Source organism: Phyllostomus hastatus, unplaced genomic scaffold, assembly GCF_019186645.2.
Source record: "Phyllostomus hastatus isolate PE091 unplaced genomic scaffold, TTU_PhHast_1.1 phas_contig_159, whole genome shotgun sequence".
Classification (NCBI taxonomy): domain Eukaryota; kingdom Metazoa; phylum Chordata; class Mammalia; order Chiroptera; family Phyllostomidae; genus Phyllostomus; species Phyllostomus hastatus.
This window is the reverse complement of record NW_025333640.1, coordinates 7,765,209-7,782,211: the sequence shown is the minus strand read 5'-3', so window position 1 is coordinate 7,782,211 and position 17,003 is coordinate 7,765,209. Positions and strand designations below refer to the sequence as shown.

At 43.9% G+C, this 17,003-nt stretch overlaps 1 protein-coding gene across 1 annotated transcript in view; it reads left to right on the top strand.

Moving 5' to 3' along the window:
* Nucleotides 1–16,454: 16,454 nt before the first annotated feature.
* PINX1 (PIN2 (TERF1) interacting telomerase inhibitor 1) overlaps nucleotides 16,455–17,003 on the top strand; it is a 74,259-nt gene continuing 73,710 nt past the window's right edge. Inside the window, exon 1 of the mRNA XM_045831140.1 lies at nucleotides 16,455–16,590. Within this exon, the coding sequence (XP_045687096.1) occupies nucleotides 16,572–16,590 (19 nt within the window). The 5' untranslated portion in view covers nucleotides 16,455–16,571. The remainder of the gene's footprint in view (nucleotides 16,591–17,003) is intronic.

The window sequence follows — 17,003 nt, the reverse complement described above, 5'->3', positions numbered from 1 at the left end:
CCTCCAGGCATCAACTGCCTCCTGATGTACTGGCACTGCAGGCAGGAACAGCCATGGAGAGCAGGCTATGTCCTCATGGCCCCTGAATGCAGGCTGGCAATCAAAGGTGGGGACAGGGGCCAGTAGGGGAAAACCCAAAGCAGATAAGGTGAGGAGAAGCTAGAGGGAAAACTCAGTTTTAAAAATGGGGCAGGGGGAAAGGAAAGACAAAAAAACTTCTGGATTGCCTTTTCTAGATACAAAACTTTCTTCCCCAATACCTTATGCTAGAAATTCTGCAAATAAATTCCTGGGGCAAGTCGCCTTCAAAGGAAGCCCACTGACAACCAGCACAAAAGATTTTGTTTTTAAATTGCTCCATAGGATAATTTCTTATTGCTGTACTGGGATACACACAAAATGAAATACAGTCACACTCATCCAGGCTCTTTACTGGAGGGTGGGCAGGAAGGTGGGCAGGGTGGGCACAGGTAGAAGCAGGAGAGGGGGAACCTGGAGAAAGAGGCAAGAGGTATCAGCGGCAGCTGCATGGGAGGGTTTTATGGAAAATTTTCCAAACATGTTTGGCAAACCTGGTGGTGATTCCACAAGCCCCACAGCGTTAATCTCTGCTCTTTTCGGCATGTTTGGACGTAATCCATTTTTTAAGAGTTGTTATCTGGGAGGAGAGAGAGGATCACTACTTGCAAAGAATCCATCAGCCCTTTCTTCCCAGTAGAAGTTTAGCCCAATGTGAGATTTCTCTTGGTAGGAGGAGAGGGGGGAGAGAGAGAGATTGAGAGTGAGATTGTGTCAAGTGGGGGCGTATCTAAGACTCTGGGAAGACAGATGGCACGTTCTCAACAATCAGTCATTTGATTGATCTCCTTCAACATCCCCCTTTTCTCTATTCCCTTCTCTTTCCTCCTCCCAAACTTTGAACCGAACTTGCTACACCTGCCCTCCTCAGGCACCTCCCCTCTGGCCCTAGGCCCCTGAAATGTAGGCTTGTCTCAGCCAGCAAGGGCAGCACATCACAGGATGGCAGCTCTGGAGGGGGAGTCAAGGGGCCTCCCTTTGCTTCTTCAATCACTCCCACCCCATCTCCGGTCTCTTCTTCTGAGAACATTGTGTGCTCTGGACAGGAGGCTGATTCATGGATTCTTTCAAGTCCTAAACCAATGCTTTAGAAGCAAATCAGCAGCCCATTCTGTCAAGTAAATGGCTCTTCAGCCCTATGAAGGGGCAAGTCTGAAGTCTCATCTATCAGGAAAGATGGAGAAAGCCCCCTTCCACCACCCCTTTCCAGATGTCTTTTCCAAAACTCATATGAAACTGATGGGTAGTCTTTAGCTTTCACAGAGTTCAGCTGTTTAAAGAGAGTTCGGATTTTGAGGAAAGCGTGTGGAAGGCTCTAATTATCTTAAACTAACATCCTTCCTAAATTAAGTTTATCTGCTTTGTTAAGTGGTTTCATCAAAGGCAATGAAGACCCTTATATGGAGAGTTTGTTCTTGGGCAATATGAGTCCAGCATTTCAGGTTCTTTTCCTGTGTATTTACATTTGGGGGTTTGCGATGCTGGACCCTCTTTTCTCTGTAACTCACAGAGAAGTTCAGTCTGCCTTGGTTGGGCTCCCTGGCAGCTGGAGTTGGGTGAGGGGATTTTAAAGGGAGAATGAAAGAATAGGGAGGGGAGTGAGCGGAGGCTCAGCAGAGTCAGGGTACTGAAAATTTATAAAAAGTACGAACAACGGAGCACCTATGTTGGCTGGCATCTCTCCTACCATGGAGATTTCTTGCTCAACCCCCTTCCCTACCATCCAGTCCTCTTCCCTGCATTATTTGAGTGTAAAAATATACCTGGCTCAGCACTAGATTGTTTAATGTGTATTATCTCAGTTAACAATCATTCACCCAACCCCAAAGTAAATATTATCATCCCATTTTAGAGATAATGGAATTGACTCGGCAAGGTTAAATAACTGATGATTTAGAAACATCAAGCCCACCGATTCCACTCAGACTGGGTTTCCTGACACCCCAGCACCAGCCCCTGTGCAGCCTCTGGACACCACCCTTAGCCTTTATTGTTTAAAAGCTGGGGACAGTGCTTGGAAATATGCCAAAAGCAGGTCTGGCCCAAATAGAAAACTCCCACATGGGCCTCTTGTTTTGAAACTCAACATTCACCTGTGATTTCTTATACAGAGAAGGATCCACAAGGATCCCTAGTCCAGGGAACAGGAATGTTTAAGAGGAAAAATACGTGGATTGTAGCCAACAGTGTTCTGGTGAATGACTTGGTTAAAAACAGAATTATTATCACAGCTGTTATGCCCACAAGTACTTCTTTATCATTTCTGATTCACTCTTAGGCATGCTGTCCCCTTTGGCTAGGTATTGTCACCTTCTCCGTTTTATAGATACAGGAACCAAGCCTCAGAGAGGCCTGTTGACCTCCCTGCCCGGAAGGTGGCAGAGCCATGCCTCATTTCCAGGACTGTCAGCTCCCAAACCAGTGCTCCTCCCACTGTCCTATACTACTTCGTCACTTTGTCAGTTGTGGGCATATACTACTTCCTAACACCAACCTTCAGTCCTAACAACAATCCCACATCCTCCAGCAGGGAATAAAAGAGGGGCTCATTGACTGTAATGGGGGTCTAAGTGAAACCCTGCTGGGTCTAGTTAATGATGGATTTGCCATTACTGCTAGGAATAGGAAATCAGGAAGAAGAGCTCTGAGGCAGAAGGAGCAATGAAGCATTTTTGATGGCAAGACAAACAACCGCAGCAGATGTGGAAGAAGCCGCAGTCCCAGCCCAGAAGTTCAGGAGGAAAGTCCTCTTGGGAGACACCTGCAAGGACAGGTGGCTGAAATCACCAAAGAATGAGCCCTAGAAGGGAGTGAGGCTTAAGGGGACAAGAAGACTAAACAAGGAGCGTAGGTGATCGCTAGATTAGACATCTGGAGGAGGAAGAAATGATAGCAAAGGGGCAGAAAATAAAATGTAAGGAAAGCAGAATACGACAAAGAAAACACTGAATGAATGTCAGGCAGTGACAGAGAGCAAGGATGGCAAGAACTGGGAAGGCTTCAGGGTTCAGAAGAAGGTTACTGATGACTTTGGGAGGACCCACAACATGACATCCTGACCCTGTGAAGACTATGAAAGTGTCAGGTCTTAGTCAGACTTGGGTGCAAAAGGGAATAAGGTTTTGCAGGCCTGGTCCCCCATTTGGAGCCAAATCTTGGAGTTGGTAGACATCCTTTTACTGCTGGTTTTGGCTTCCCCATGATGAATTTGACTTCAAACAATCATTAGTTCCATGAAAAATGGAAGCAGCCCCAAGCAGGATCCTAATATCGACAAATGAAGCTCTTCTCCTGATTGCACTTTATTATTACCTGGGCACGTGGTGTTTATCCCAGTGCACAGTGTCTGGTAAACTGAATGGAGTCCATGCCTTAGGCTCGTGATCTAAGTGAGACTTCTTCTCCGCCTGAAATCTAATTTCTTCCCCAGTTCACTAAAGACCTGAAAGGCTGCCACCTGGATACATGCAGAGAAGAAGACAGAAAAAGCAAGATAGGCAAGCCCACCCCAAAGAGACAGCCCTGGCTCAGCCCATTTCTTTTGCTGCTAGAAAGTCACATTCAAATGTATGACATATGACTTTCACCACACATAGTGACCTTGATCACTAGAAAATGCGGTCCAGTGGGTATCTTGAAACCTGGACCCTGTCAGTTGAGTATGTCTTTGTCTGGTGGAGTAATAAGCTGGAGCGTAGGGCACAGGATACTCCTTTTGATCCCCACCCCTGCCCTGCGACAAGCTGCTAACTTATGTAAGATAGTGCTTTTTATGGCTTTGTGATTCATATAGCTGAACTTTCTGCAGATAGTTAACTTTTTAAAAATGGTTAAGTATGAACAAAAGCCCTAAACAGACATTTCCCCAAAGGGGATACAGTAGTTCTCACTTATCCACTGGGGACAAGTTTCAAGGCCCCCCAGGGGATGCTTGAAACTGAGGATAGTACTGAACCCTATATATACTATGTTTTCTATACATACATACCTATGATAAAGTTTAATTGATAACTGAGGCAATTTCATGTATAGAAGATTTGCTTCTCACTGTAGATCCTAGCAACCTCAGCATATGATTTTTTCTCTTCCCTTATTAGGTAAAAAACTTTCAACTTCTCATTCTTTAAGCACCGTATGGCTTCTTTGGCACATCTGAATTGCTAGCACCACTACTCTTGCATGTTGGGGCCATTATTAAATAAAATAAGGGTCCCTTGAGACCGGCACTGTGATGCTGAGACAGTCGATCTGATACCCTCAGTCATTACTGAGTGGCTGACAGACAGGGAGCACACGTAGTGGGGAGACACTGGACAAAGTGACGATTCGCATCCCAAATGTAACAGAGTGGGATGATGTAGGATTTCATCATTTTACTCAGAATGGAATGCAACTTAAAACTTACCAATTTTTTCTGGAATTTTGCACTTAATATTTTCACACTACAGTTGGCCATGGATGAGTGACATGAGGAAAGTGAAACCAAGGATGATAGGGGACCATTGTATACAGATGGCAAATAAACACACGACAAGGTGCTCAACATCATTAGCCATCAGGGAAATGCCAATTAAAACCACATAGCACCATACTACTAAAAAACTCTGTCAGTACCAAGTGCGAGAGAGGATGCATAGGAACGAGACCACACATGCATTGTGGGAGGGAAAGTGAAATGGTACAGCTGCTCTAGAAAACACTTCTTTAGTTTCTTACAAATCTAAAATGTACTTACCTAATGACTCAGCAATTGCACTCTTGGACATTTATCCCAAGGAAATGGATATTTATCTTCGCACAAAAACCTATACAAGAATGTGTAGTAGTAGTCAAAAAATGGAAACAGCCCAGATAGCCTTCAACAGATGAGTGGTTAAACAGTGGCACATCTATACCTTAGAACACTGCTCAGCTATGGAGGAAGGTACAGACCGTCGATGCATGCAATAGCTTGGATGGACCTGCAATCACCAAGGCTGGAGATGGCTGGCCTGCCTGCAAATACTGCAGGTGTCCTTTTAATGAGAAGGGAGTTTCTAAGCCATAATATGAACTTCTTCAGCACTCCCCTCTTGGATATCTAGAAATGTCCATGGAGTTGTGTCAGAAAGCAGTGCCAGGCAGGGCTGCTTGGGCAGAAGTAGAAAAGTGGTCGTGGTGCAGAGAACCTCAGCCGGGAGAGAGAATGAAGAGATTGGGGGCCAGAATACCAAAGAAAGTCAAACCAGGGTCGAGACGTGGGTGCTTGGAGGCTGAAGACCCCTAAAAGACACAAATTCAGATGTTGAAGCCGGAAAGTCGGAGAGAATCACAGCTGAGGGGAGTCTGGAGTTGCACATACTCATGGTGGAGCAGAGCTGCCGCACGCACACAGGCAGCATGTGTGGGGAGCCAGGGCGTCTGCAGGGGCCCCGACTGTAGTCAGCCGGTTCCCCGTTCATGTGTTTCTGCCACAGGTGCATGCTAAAAACGCCAAGGGTTTTCTGAAATGTGCACAGATTTCTGTCATCTGCACCTATAGCAGGTCTCCAGCAAGCCCTGGATTGAGTGGGTAAGACGGAGTTAAATTTCAAGCCAGATACTTACATCTGCTCTGAATACAGACAATACTTTTAAAGGGGGCATGCACGCTCCCTTTCACATACTAATAAATGAATATATATATTTAAGATATTCTGGTATAATAAATAAGTAACATTATTATGATTTTAAAGTTCTGAAAATATAGAAATATATATTGCAGAAAATTAAGTCTTTTCTAATTTCTCTCCCCAATCTTCTGAAAGTGCCAGTATTCACAATTTGGAATATAGTCTTCCCAAGTTTTCCCATGCATATGCTAACTGCATATGTATATATGAGGTCTGTCCAGATGGTAACCTGCCATGTAATATGAAAAATAGAGACATGTATTGAAGAAGATACAATATACAAGAAACACTGTACATAGGACAATGACACCTCAGCTTCCTTCAAAGTAGGCACCCTGGGACCTCACACAGTTCTCCCAATTGCAATCATCTGCTTTGTTGTGTTTTCCTGAATCTCTTCTATGGTCTGAAATCTCTTCCCTTTCAAAGGTGATTTTAGTTTTGGGGAAAACCAGAAGTCTCAGGGTACCAAATCTGGGCTGCAGGGGGACTGAGTTACCTGGGTGATTTAATGTTTTGCCAAAATACTCTGCACAAGACATGATGCATAAGTGGGCCTATTGTCATGATGAAGCTGCCAATCACCAGTTGCCCATAGCTGCAGCCTTCTGAATTATCAAAATAGTTTCTGCAGATAAATGTTCAAGCTTAACACAAAATTTGATGCATATTCATTGCTCTACTCACTCAGTCATTTTGAATGTGACAGCCGCACAGTGCACATGCTCACTCAATGGCATCTACCGCCCCCACTGACTGGTACAGTGAAATCGTCACTGCTCACACGTGCACATTCCAGTCACTCTCCTTGGCTGCCAGGTTACACTGATGCCGCACAAACTGTTCTCATTATATTAATAATGGCTGGACTTTTTCTGGACAGACCTCATATATATAGACTATTATATATACTTATTTTATTTTTACAAGTGGGATTTAAAAATGAGATACCTACAGTTTTGCAAATGGTATTATTTACTTAACAATATCTCTCATAACAAAGTTTTTTTAAAGGGACTAAATGTGAATGAACTATATGTAAGTCAAAAATGTCCTAAAAGACTTAGAGAGATTTCCTTGAAATACCCCTCGATGTGAGCATCTGTGCTCCATGATCATGGCCCCCTCCTCGCTACCTCTTTGATCAGTAATGACCCAAGCTAGTGGCTTACCGGGCCGCGGTTATGAGAGGTGCTATGTCCGAAGACCACCTCCCTGCTCCAGGAAGCTCTGTCCTGGGCAGAGCAAGATGGTGGCCACAGTGCAGTTAAAAAACAAAACTAAATGCATTCAAATAGAGACAACCATTTTTTTTTTAGTTCCTTCTCCATGCCAGGCATTGTCCTAAAATACTCTAGGCCTTCTTTCAGGACATTCATTAAATGGCTTCCTTTAACCAACATTGCAGCCCTCTGAAGCGGGTACTATGATTATCCTCATCAGGCAGATGTGGACCGTGAGGCATAGAACATTTAGTAACCTGCCCAAGGTCAGCAGCTGGTGAGCAGCAGGAGAAGATGAAAGAGGGGCATGAAGAATGTAGATGGGGCAGATTGGGCCTCAAGAGCTGCCCCTAATTCCCAAGCCAAACATGAGTAGCTACTCACAATTTTATAGCACTAGAGCTATTACACTATGTGTCCCCAAGTTTTTCTGCTTAATCCTCACAGCAACCCCCTGGGACAGCAGGGAGGAATCAGAGAGGGGCCATAACTTGCAGGTGTCGGGGCCAGCTTCGAACTCCCTAACTGTGGAGCTCACTGCACCAAGGAAGACCACCACAGGGAGGAGAGGCTGCATCACCACAGATCCATGGGCTGTGGACTGCTTACCCAGAGAGCAGCAGAAGCAGGAAAGGAGATTGTAGAGGGGCCAGGGAGAGCCCACAGTGAAGGCTGGGAAACCTCCTTAGGTGATAACTGAATGTCCACTCATAACCGCCGAGGTAGAGTCCCCGCGTGACATGATGTTTTCCCACTCTCAGGACAGGGGTCCTCAGCCGGCAGCTCTGGTCTCGCAAGTGCGTGCCTAAGTCAGCCACCACCCTGTCCTCCTTCCATCACCCCAACTCCCACCCCGTTTTCATTCATTCCTTATGCAGGCACTTCCCTGCCCCCGTTCCCCTCTACCCTTCCCTCTACCACCTGCCACCATGAAAACATCTCAAGATATAAGAAACTGAAGTGTCATCACCTTGCTCAAAAGCTAGAGAAGGCTAATAATCTAAGGCAATAAAACAGCTGTAAGGCAGTGAAGAAATTGGATTTTTTCCTTTGATGTCATTATGTGAATTTGATCTCTAGATGTGATTTTCCATCAATCTTTAGAGATTTTGTAAAAGCACGAAGTCACACCATTCAGATAGGCAGTGTAAACAGAGGCAGAGACTCGGACCAGACCCGCGGTGGGAAAACCAGAAGGCATTTCTGTGCTGCAGTCGGTAGAGAGCAGCTCTGCACACTGCTCTTGGCTAGGTTTTGTCTTCCTTTTCGAGCTTCCATAACAAGAAAAACTATTACAGGAGGCCTGGAAGATGAGAGTCCTGAGATGTTATTAACTGGGCATGTCAACCTAAAAAAAACAAAGGTATCACCGATACATTCTTCTGACTCAGAGACATCAGCAACAGGAACCAAGTCAAGTTTAAAGCAGGTTGAGGGAAAGCAACTTAGAAAAACCTGATACTTTCCCCCCAGGGAATGGGTAAATAAATCACAGCAAGACATCTTATCAAACATGCATTTCTAGTGTATTGGATCTCAGAGTGGGCAGGTGCTTCTCAGCTCGTGTTCCTCATGGGGCCTGACAAAGGCGTCCGTGAGGAATGCAGGGAGATCCTCCAGGGAGTGATGAGCTTTCCACTCTTTCAGGAACAGCCACTAGGTTGGCACATTTGGGGAGTTTATGATGGACACAGGTCCCCCGAGAGCTGGCAAAAGCAGACACCAAGGGTCATGTCGCTCCTCCATAGGCATATTAGAGAAATGTTGTCAAAGAGCAGTGGTGAAGGGTGTAACAGAAGCCCACAGCAAACATCCACAGCAGAATTAGCTTTAAACAAATGAGAAAGCAAAGCTCTCCTTTTCCCTCAGCCTGTTCCTGGGCTCCCCGCCCCCAGCCACCACACAGTTCTACGGAAATTCAAAATGCTCTTTCGAATGTTCATTGTTGTTTCTGGCAGTGGTGGTGGTGGGTTTTTTTCCCCTACTTTATGTCATTTCAGGTTTATCTGTCTTCGCTGGTGAAAACTTCATTTGATGGTAAAACCTGATTTGTTGGCTTAAAGCTTTCATGTTTGTAACTCGTGAGTTACCGTACAGGACAATGTTACTTTGTACAGACTGGACTTCTGTAGACATACACAGCTGGTGTACGAATAGTAGAAAATTGGAAACATTCAGAAAGTATTAGGAACATCTGCTTCTGGCCATGCTGGAATAATGGACTGGATTTTCCCAACCATCTTAAACAACTATGAAAGTGGACAAAATATAGAAAACAGTGGTTTTCCAACATTTGGCAGTAGGCCATGAAGAACGGTGACCCCCTGAGAGGTGGGGCATAAATGAGATGAACTCTTATTGTCTTTTTTCTTCCTGGAGAGAGTTTCCAAGGGGAAGAGGGGGAAGCACCAGGAAGAGGAGTGTGAATGGAACCCAGAGGTCTCCATCAGTGCAGAAGACCAAGATAAATGTAGCTAGGACCTGCAGGGCTGTGACTCAGGCAGAAGAGAACTACAGCGAGGGAGTCCCCTCCATACCCACATAGGGTCCCCTCCAATCTTCCAGGGATTGCTGAGTAAGGGACACGTGTACAGAAACTGTTGGGAAAGAACCACCTGAGAAAAACAGAAGGGAAAAAAACCCCCGCAGAGCTCACATGCAGGGCCAAGAATAATTTGTGTCTCCTGGCCGGTGGGGTTTGGTTGGCTGGAGCATCATCCCATGCACTGAAAGGATGAGGGTTCAATTCCCGATCGGGTACATACTTAGGTTACAGGTTTGGTCCCAAGTGGGGGTAACCAATCAATGTTTCTCTCTTTCTCTCTCTCTTCCTCACCCCCCCCCCCCCACCTCTCTCTCTGGATCAATACATACAGGGTCCAGCACAAATAATGCCCCTTTTTTATTATAAAATCTTTTATTACAAAAACATAAGCATGTAATTTTGTAACATAACATCACACTCAAGCACACCATATGACATTTTACGTGAAATGTTCAAATTAAAACTATAAATTATTACACCCATACTATTACTCTACCAACCACACTCAAGCAGGCATTACTTCTGCCGAACCCCGTGTGTGTGTGTGTGTGTGTGTGTGTGTGTGTAATTTTTAAAAGGATAACTCGAATAACTCGTGTCTCCTGAGCAGAAAGAACTGGAACACATGGAGCACCACACAGGATCCTCAGTGGAGTGCCGCCGCAGTAGCGGGAGCAAATTATGCCTAAATTAAAACACTGTTGGGGGCCCACCTAACCACAGAGCTTAAAAGAAAGTCCTAAAAAGATTGAATTGATCCCGAGGGACTTAACTGGCTCCCAGAGCAAAATATTTAAAGGAACAAAAAGCCCCCAGCACCCAGCGGTGTAGCACAGAATGCGTGGCATGGCGTAAACAGTTACCAGGTGTGTAAAGAAGCAGGAACATGTGAACCAGAATCGGGGGAGCTTTTTAAAAACATTAGGAAGACTTAAAAATAACCATAACCTTACCAACCAGAATGACCTTAGTTAGTGATAAAATACATTTTTTATTCAATACATTTTTTTAAAAAATTACATTAATTATGGATAACCGAACTTAGGTACAACTTGGTATTCTGATTTTCTGCCTTTACAATTTTAAGCACTTTCCCGTGTGCTTTATTCCACTTTTTTGTTTATGAGAACCCATGCTCGCTTGAGTTACCTCAAATAATAGGAAGTGTATAATAAGGAGACCGCCCGCAATAAGGAAATAGGAATCTTGGCTGAGACCATGGGGGAAGGGAAACAAATGAACGGACATCCCCAGAAGCGGAGGGTGGAGGCTGCGGTCAGGGATGAAAGCAAGTTCACTGAGACCCAGAGCAGCCCCAGCACCCGGGCAGGAGCTGTGACTGCCCCTTCCTGTGCCCCACCTTGAGGAGACTCACCACCCACCCCCTCAGTAGTCCTTCCCTTGGTGCACCGTCTCCATTGCCCACCAGTATTCCTTTGCAGGAATACATAGATTGGTGTATCCGTTTGCCAGTTGGCAATCGCCAGGGCTGCTTCCAGTTTTTGGCTACAGTGAATAAAGCTGCCATGCATTGTACACAGATTTTTGTTAAAATCTGGTTTCTTTTCTCTTGGGCAAAAATACCCAGGAGTGGGATTCCTGGGTGACATGTAGGTTTGTTTTTATTTTTATTTTAAATAAAAAATAGGTGTAAAAATTGAAAAGAATCTTCCAGACACTGGTGTTATTTTTACTTCTCTTTCTCCAGGGAGAGAGATTGGCAACAACATTCTGTGGGAATTCCTTCTCTCTACGCAACCTCTCTCCCCCCTGCCTCTTCCTCACTCTCCAAGTGAGATGATCACAATCAGAACTTTGAAAACACACTTTATACACCCCTCTCTGCTAACTGCCTGCTTCTCCCTCCTGCCCAGCTCAAATTGCCCAGAGGCAGAGTCTGATCAGTGAAGCTGATCACATCATCCCAAGCTTGCCCTGCCTTCACACTGGCACACATCAGTGTCGGTTGGCTGCCATGAACCAGCTGCACACCTCGTCCAGTCATCTGTGGCCTGGCAAAGAGGTTCCCATGGTAGAGATGGGACTTTTGCATGTGAAGTGACACAGGGCTGCCACTCTTGGCCGAGACTGTGAGCTGAGCGGTTTCCCGTACAAGAGATGGTAGACGAGGCTGGCATCCTGACATATAACTACATCAGGATTCACTTAGTAATTCCCTTGTTGTTGGACACAGGTTGTATTCAACTTTTCATTTCACATCTTAGGCTGTGAAAGACACTTTGGAACATGAATATTTGTATAAAATTGATAATGTTTCCTTAGACCCCCTAGCAGTCATACTACTGGTTATGAATATGTGACATAAGTGATTGTCAAACTTCAGCATGCATCAGCACTGCTTGCAGGACTCAGTGGAACACACAGAGCTGCGACCCATCCCCACAGCATCGGATTCAGTGGGTCTAGTGTGGGGCCCGAGGATTGCATTCCTAACACATTTCTAGGCAAGGCTGACACTGGGAGAGGGATTTCTCTCCTTCTAATGCTTCCATAGCAATTGGTGCCTCTTTAGAACATTTAACACAATCTGCCTTGTGTTAGAATTAAGATGGCATGTATTCATCCCCCCCCCTCAGAACAGGAGCTCTGTGAAGTTGCTGCTGTTTCATTTATCTTTTTACTAAAGTGCTAAGCAGGGAAAGTGTATTTCAAAAAAAAGCATGTTACATAATCTGTTGCCTAATTCCCTTGTTAGTCTCTCCTTTGTTGTATTAATGCTTCTCCATGTTCCCTCATCTTTATTATTTGCAGACACTGAAAAGTTGTTGCCACTCAACTTTGCTTCACTTTTTAAGGAATAGCAGCAACTTTTTCATGTCTGGATTTTATACTTTGTCGTGTCATCAACTATTCTTGATCTAAATTGTCCTTGGGTTGGATGACGATGGAAGGAGATTGTTGGGGAAGATAGGATGGGCTGGCTTAATTTAAACAGTGCCACAAAGGCTTAAGCCTAGATCTTAAAATTAATTTTACCATTAGCAAGCTTGAAATCAAAATCAGAACGAGATGTTTGTGAAAGGACCTAGAAAGTAATAAACCCTTATCTAACTTATGGAATTATTAATGTGAAAACCTAGGAAAGGAAAACACTTAAAAACTAACTTTCCCAACTTTATTTCCATCATATTCCAATGACAAAAATTAGACACTCATATGAAAATGAAGAGACTAAAAATGTATAAACTTAGAACATTTAGGCTGAAGTTAGGAGAGCCCCTCATGAATCTATCACAGAAGCCAGAAAGGCCCTTTTGACTCAGATTTGAGGCATTTTCACTCCCAACGTTAACAGAGTAAGAGATTATGAGTGAACTGGCCCTCACGTTCTCCGAACATCGTTGGGTGAGATTCTTTCACTCTGGTTTATTTCACCTGAATCAACGGTCTCCTTCTTCAACCAACATGTCTTACCTAAAACAGAATCCACAACCTGTTTTCAAGATTTTGTTTGGCATAAGATCAACGTCCCAAGGAAAGTACTTGTTTGCAATTACATACATGAAATGCTTACCATGGGTCCTCTTGACAAAGCATTCCCAGCCACCTCCTGGTAGGATAAAGCTTGCCCTCTGGCAAATTCCTCAAGAAAAGGCTTGTGAGTGTAGTGTTCCCTGAGTTCTGGCATGTTTAAAACCAGTTTGCTATGGACCTGCTACTTGCAGGACAGCTTGGCTGGATACAAAATTCTTGAGTCCTATTTTCTTTCCTTCAGTTTTTAAAAAATAGTACTCCATGGTTGCCTTTCTTTCTACATTGATATTGAAAAGTCTGATATTGCCCTAATGTTTTGCCATTCATTAATTCATTTACATTTAATTATTTTACCTAAGGACTTTCTCTTTGATAAGTCCTATTAATTGTACTAGGAGGTATGTCTTGTAGTTGAGCACTGTAGGTTGGTTTTTCCAGGTACTTGAAGAGCCTTATTAATATATATATAATTTAATCTTCTCTTGTTTCTGGAAAGTTTTCTTAGATTATAGTTTTAAATGTTAGTGTTGTTTAATTGGTTTATTTTTCTTCAGGGACAATTATATATATATTTCATATTTATATATTCCTCTTTGCCTCTATAACTATATATAAATATATATTTATATATAACCCTCTTTGCCTCTCCTCCATTTCGACCACTTTCTGACACCCTTTTACTTCTTTTATTTTCATTTCCTTAATTGTTCTCTTGGTTGTATTTACTATCTATTAAATTTTAATTTGAATCTATCCTTTTGGGTACCTTGCAGTTTGGTCCTCATTTGTGATATGGTTTTGTCTTTTTCCTTCCATTTCTTTCCTACGTTAGATCAACTCCCATTTCACTTTTCCTGCTTTTTATTCATTTCGGTTAATGCCAGATTTGTGATTCAAGCGTGCCCTTTTCCCTCCATATCATCGAATGCTCCCTTTAATGCTCATATCACCCACTGATGCTTTCAGAGATCATCCTTTTTTCATAGATGCAAACACTGATGTCAACAGAGGTGAAATGCCTTGCTCGAAGTCATGCTCCAAGCTGGTAGTGCAATTGAGGCTCTGTTATGTTTTCTGACTGTTTTCCCCTTCCACACTGTATCAAACTCGTGCTTTTTAGGAATGAGCTAAATTTAACTAGCAAGATTCAACTCTATGTCTTTTACAGATAAAATTTTAGTGATATATCTGAAATACAATATAAAAATGCAACTTGAGAATTCTTTTTTATCATTGCACATAATGTGTAACTAGCTTTTATAATTATGTATGTGTGTAGAGAGACATAGAAATAGATACTGAGAAATAGATTGAGATTCACCAGAGATACAGGAAAGAAGTAGCAATTACCCATCCCTGCTATTGATCTTTACTCTCTTGAAGGCAGGTGACTAGCTCAGATGACTTATCCAAGTACTTTCTAGGTTCAGTTCTTTGAAGTATTTTGAAAGCATTTGTCACTGTCACCAAGACATGTTCTTCAGAAAGCATTTTCCTGAACAGGAAAAAGTATTTTTAACCCTGAGTTAATGCTTACTTTGATTGCCTGCTATGTAAAGGTCTGTGGATCGTGAGCACCCACATTTTTGAAAGTCTGTTAGAAATGCAGAATCTCTGGTCCCACTCCAGGTCCACTGAACTAGAAACTGCGTTTTAACAATATCCCCAGGGGATTCACACACACATTAGAGGCTGAGGGGCCCTGATCTAAGAGGGTCTGCCAACAGACTGAGGAGTAAAACTGAATGTCTTGTATTGAATCACCTCCTTTTAAAAAGTGCAGTATCCACTCCCAGATGATAATTTTAAAATATAAAATATAGATTCTGTAATTTTTTTAAACCCCAAACTTCAAGTATTTTTTTCAGTAGATAATCCTCATAGATGTTTCATAGACACAAGAGATGCTGGAGTTGGAACAAACCTTGGAAACCATTAGTCTAAACTGCATTCACCCAAATGCAGAACCCCTCCTTCTAATCTACAACATTCCTTTGTGGCCTCTGACTGAACTCTTCCAAGAAAGAAAGCTCACCAAATCACAAGACACTATCATTCTTTTCTGTTCACTGTCACACTTGATGTCCTAGTTTAGTTCTCTCACCTGGACCATGGCAACAGTGTTGTAAACTTCTGTCTCAATCTTTCTGACCATCGTAGAGACAAAATTATCTTCCTCAAATCATATACCAACATATGTGATACTTGAAAAAAAGGCTGACTTCCAGATCAGTTTGCAATTGTCCACTCTACATAACCATCTTTCACTTTCTCTGGTCTAATCGAACAGATCAGCTAATTATCACAAGAGCAGGGTGATCTGAGTTTTGTGCCAGCCCAACTCCCTGCTTCAGTCCTGTTCCCTCTGTCGCAACTCACCTGCTCTCGGCTTTGGCTGTGGAAATTCCACTCATTTTTGCTTCTCCTCATCTCCCCAGTTCCTGGATATTCACTGATAGCAGCAACTATCCTTTTGTGTTTCTTTTCTCTGATTTTTGTGAAAGCGGAGAAGTTTGCCTTGACTCCTAGTTAAAGGACAAATTCATCTGGAACAGGAATCTAGTCCTCTACAAAGCCTCTTTTGGCACCTGGCTGCCCTCTTTATGCTCTTCTTGTGAGGGGCAGGCTTCTCTGTCTGTACTATCACCCAAAGTTCACTGGAGAGTCAGTCACCTGTCCAAAAACGTGCTCTTACTGTCTGAGATTCTCATTGTCAGAATCTCATTAGAATGCCTTTGGAGACAGAGGCACTGTAGTTAAAATTCACAAACATCCATCGAGTTCTTACCATCCTCAAATAATTTTGCTAGGTGCTGGTATGGATATAGAGAGATATGAGATAAAAGCAAAGTTCCAGAGTGCACGTTGTAATGGAGAAAAATAAAAACAACTTTATCTTGTTGAAGGCATCATGTTATTTAAAGTGAACATTTTCCCCAGATTTACTTATCTGCTTAACTTGGGATTCCTTAGCTCTCTCCTCCCTCCTCCCCGCTCCCCGCACCCGCGAGCAGAGGTAGGACATTAAGATATGGGACACCACAGTGCAGTGCATTCTTCCCCTCCAAACGATTTTCTCAAGCCCCATTTTAAATAATGCTGAGAGTCCTAAGGGCTGTTGTTTACATATTTCTTTTCCACATTAGACTGTGAGCTACTTGAGGGCAGAATTCATTTCTTCTTCCCAGAAAGACCCCTGCTTGACATTTAGTAATTAATGATGAGAGAGCTTGCTGGGCGGCAAACTCTTAAAAACGCTTTACGTATTTCCAATCATTTAGTACACGAACTTGTTCGAGCGAAGGAATCGATCCTCTCCACTGCCCTTCCATCCGGTGATCCGTGACCTCACCTACCCGCCGTCGGCCTTCACCTACCAGCCAAAAGTCCCACGCCCCGCCCACTCGCCGCCAAGCAGCCAGAAACCGGTCGCACATCATGACGTCACTGGCGCGCGCCCTCTGCCATTGCATTTCTAGCGGCGTGCGTGTTAGGTGGTTCTAACTTCCACCCTACCTGTCCATCCCGTAGCTCCAGTTGCTCAGATCCGGAGGGCCCCGGCGTCACAGGCTCTGCGACATGTCCATGTTGGCTGAGCGTGAGTGTTGAGCGCTGAGGCCCAACCAGGGCGGGAGGGCGAAGGTTCCGGGTTACACCCCCGACCGGACCTAGTAGCAAAGAGTGCGGGTCCCTGGCGCTCAGTGTGTTGGAGGATGCCGCGGGCCGGACACTGGGAAGCTGGCTTCGGTTCGCCCTGCCTGCCACGGAGCTTTCCCAGTCCAGCCTTCCTCAAACGTTAGCTACGGGTTTGCTAGTGAAAGAAACTTCGAGTTCAGAGCTGAGCACGCGCGCGGCGGATTTGAATGAGAACCAGGATACCAGTCTTGGGAACCCGAAATGATTCTTTTCACTTCCCTGGGCTAGTTAGAGCAGGTTAGGTTAGAAAGAGGAGGTTAGGCCTGCAGAATCTCCTTTGGCATTGAAATCTCATTCTCAAAGATACATTGAACC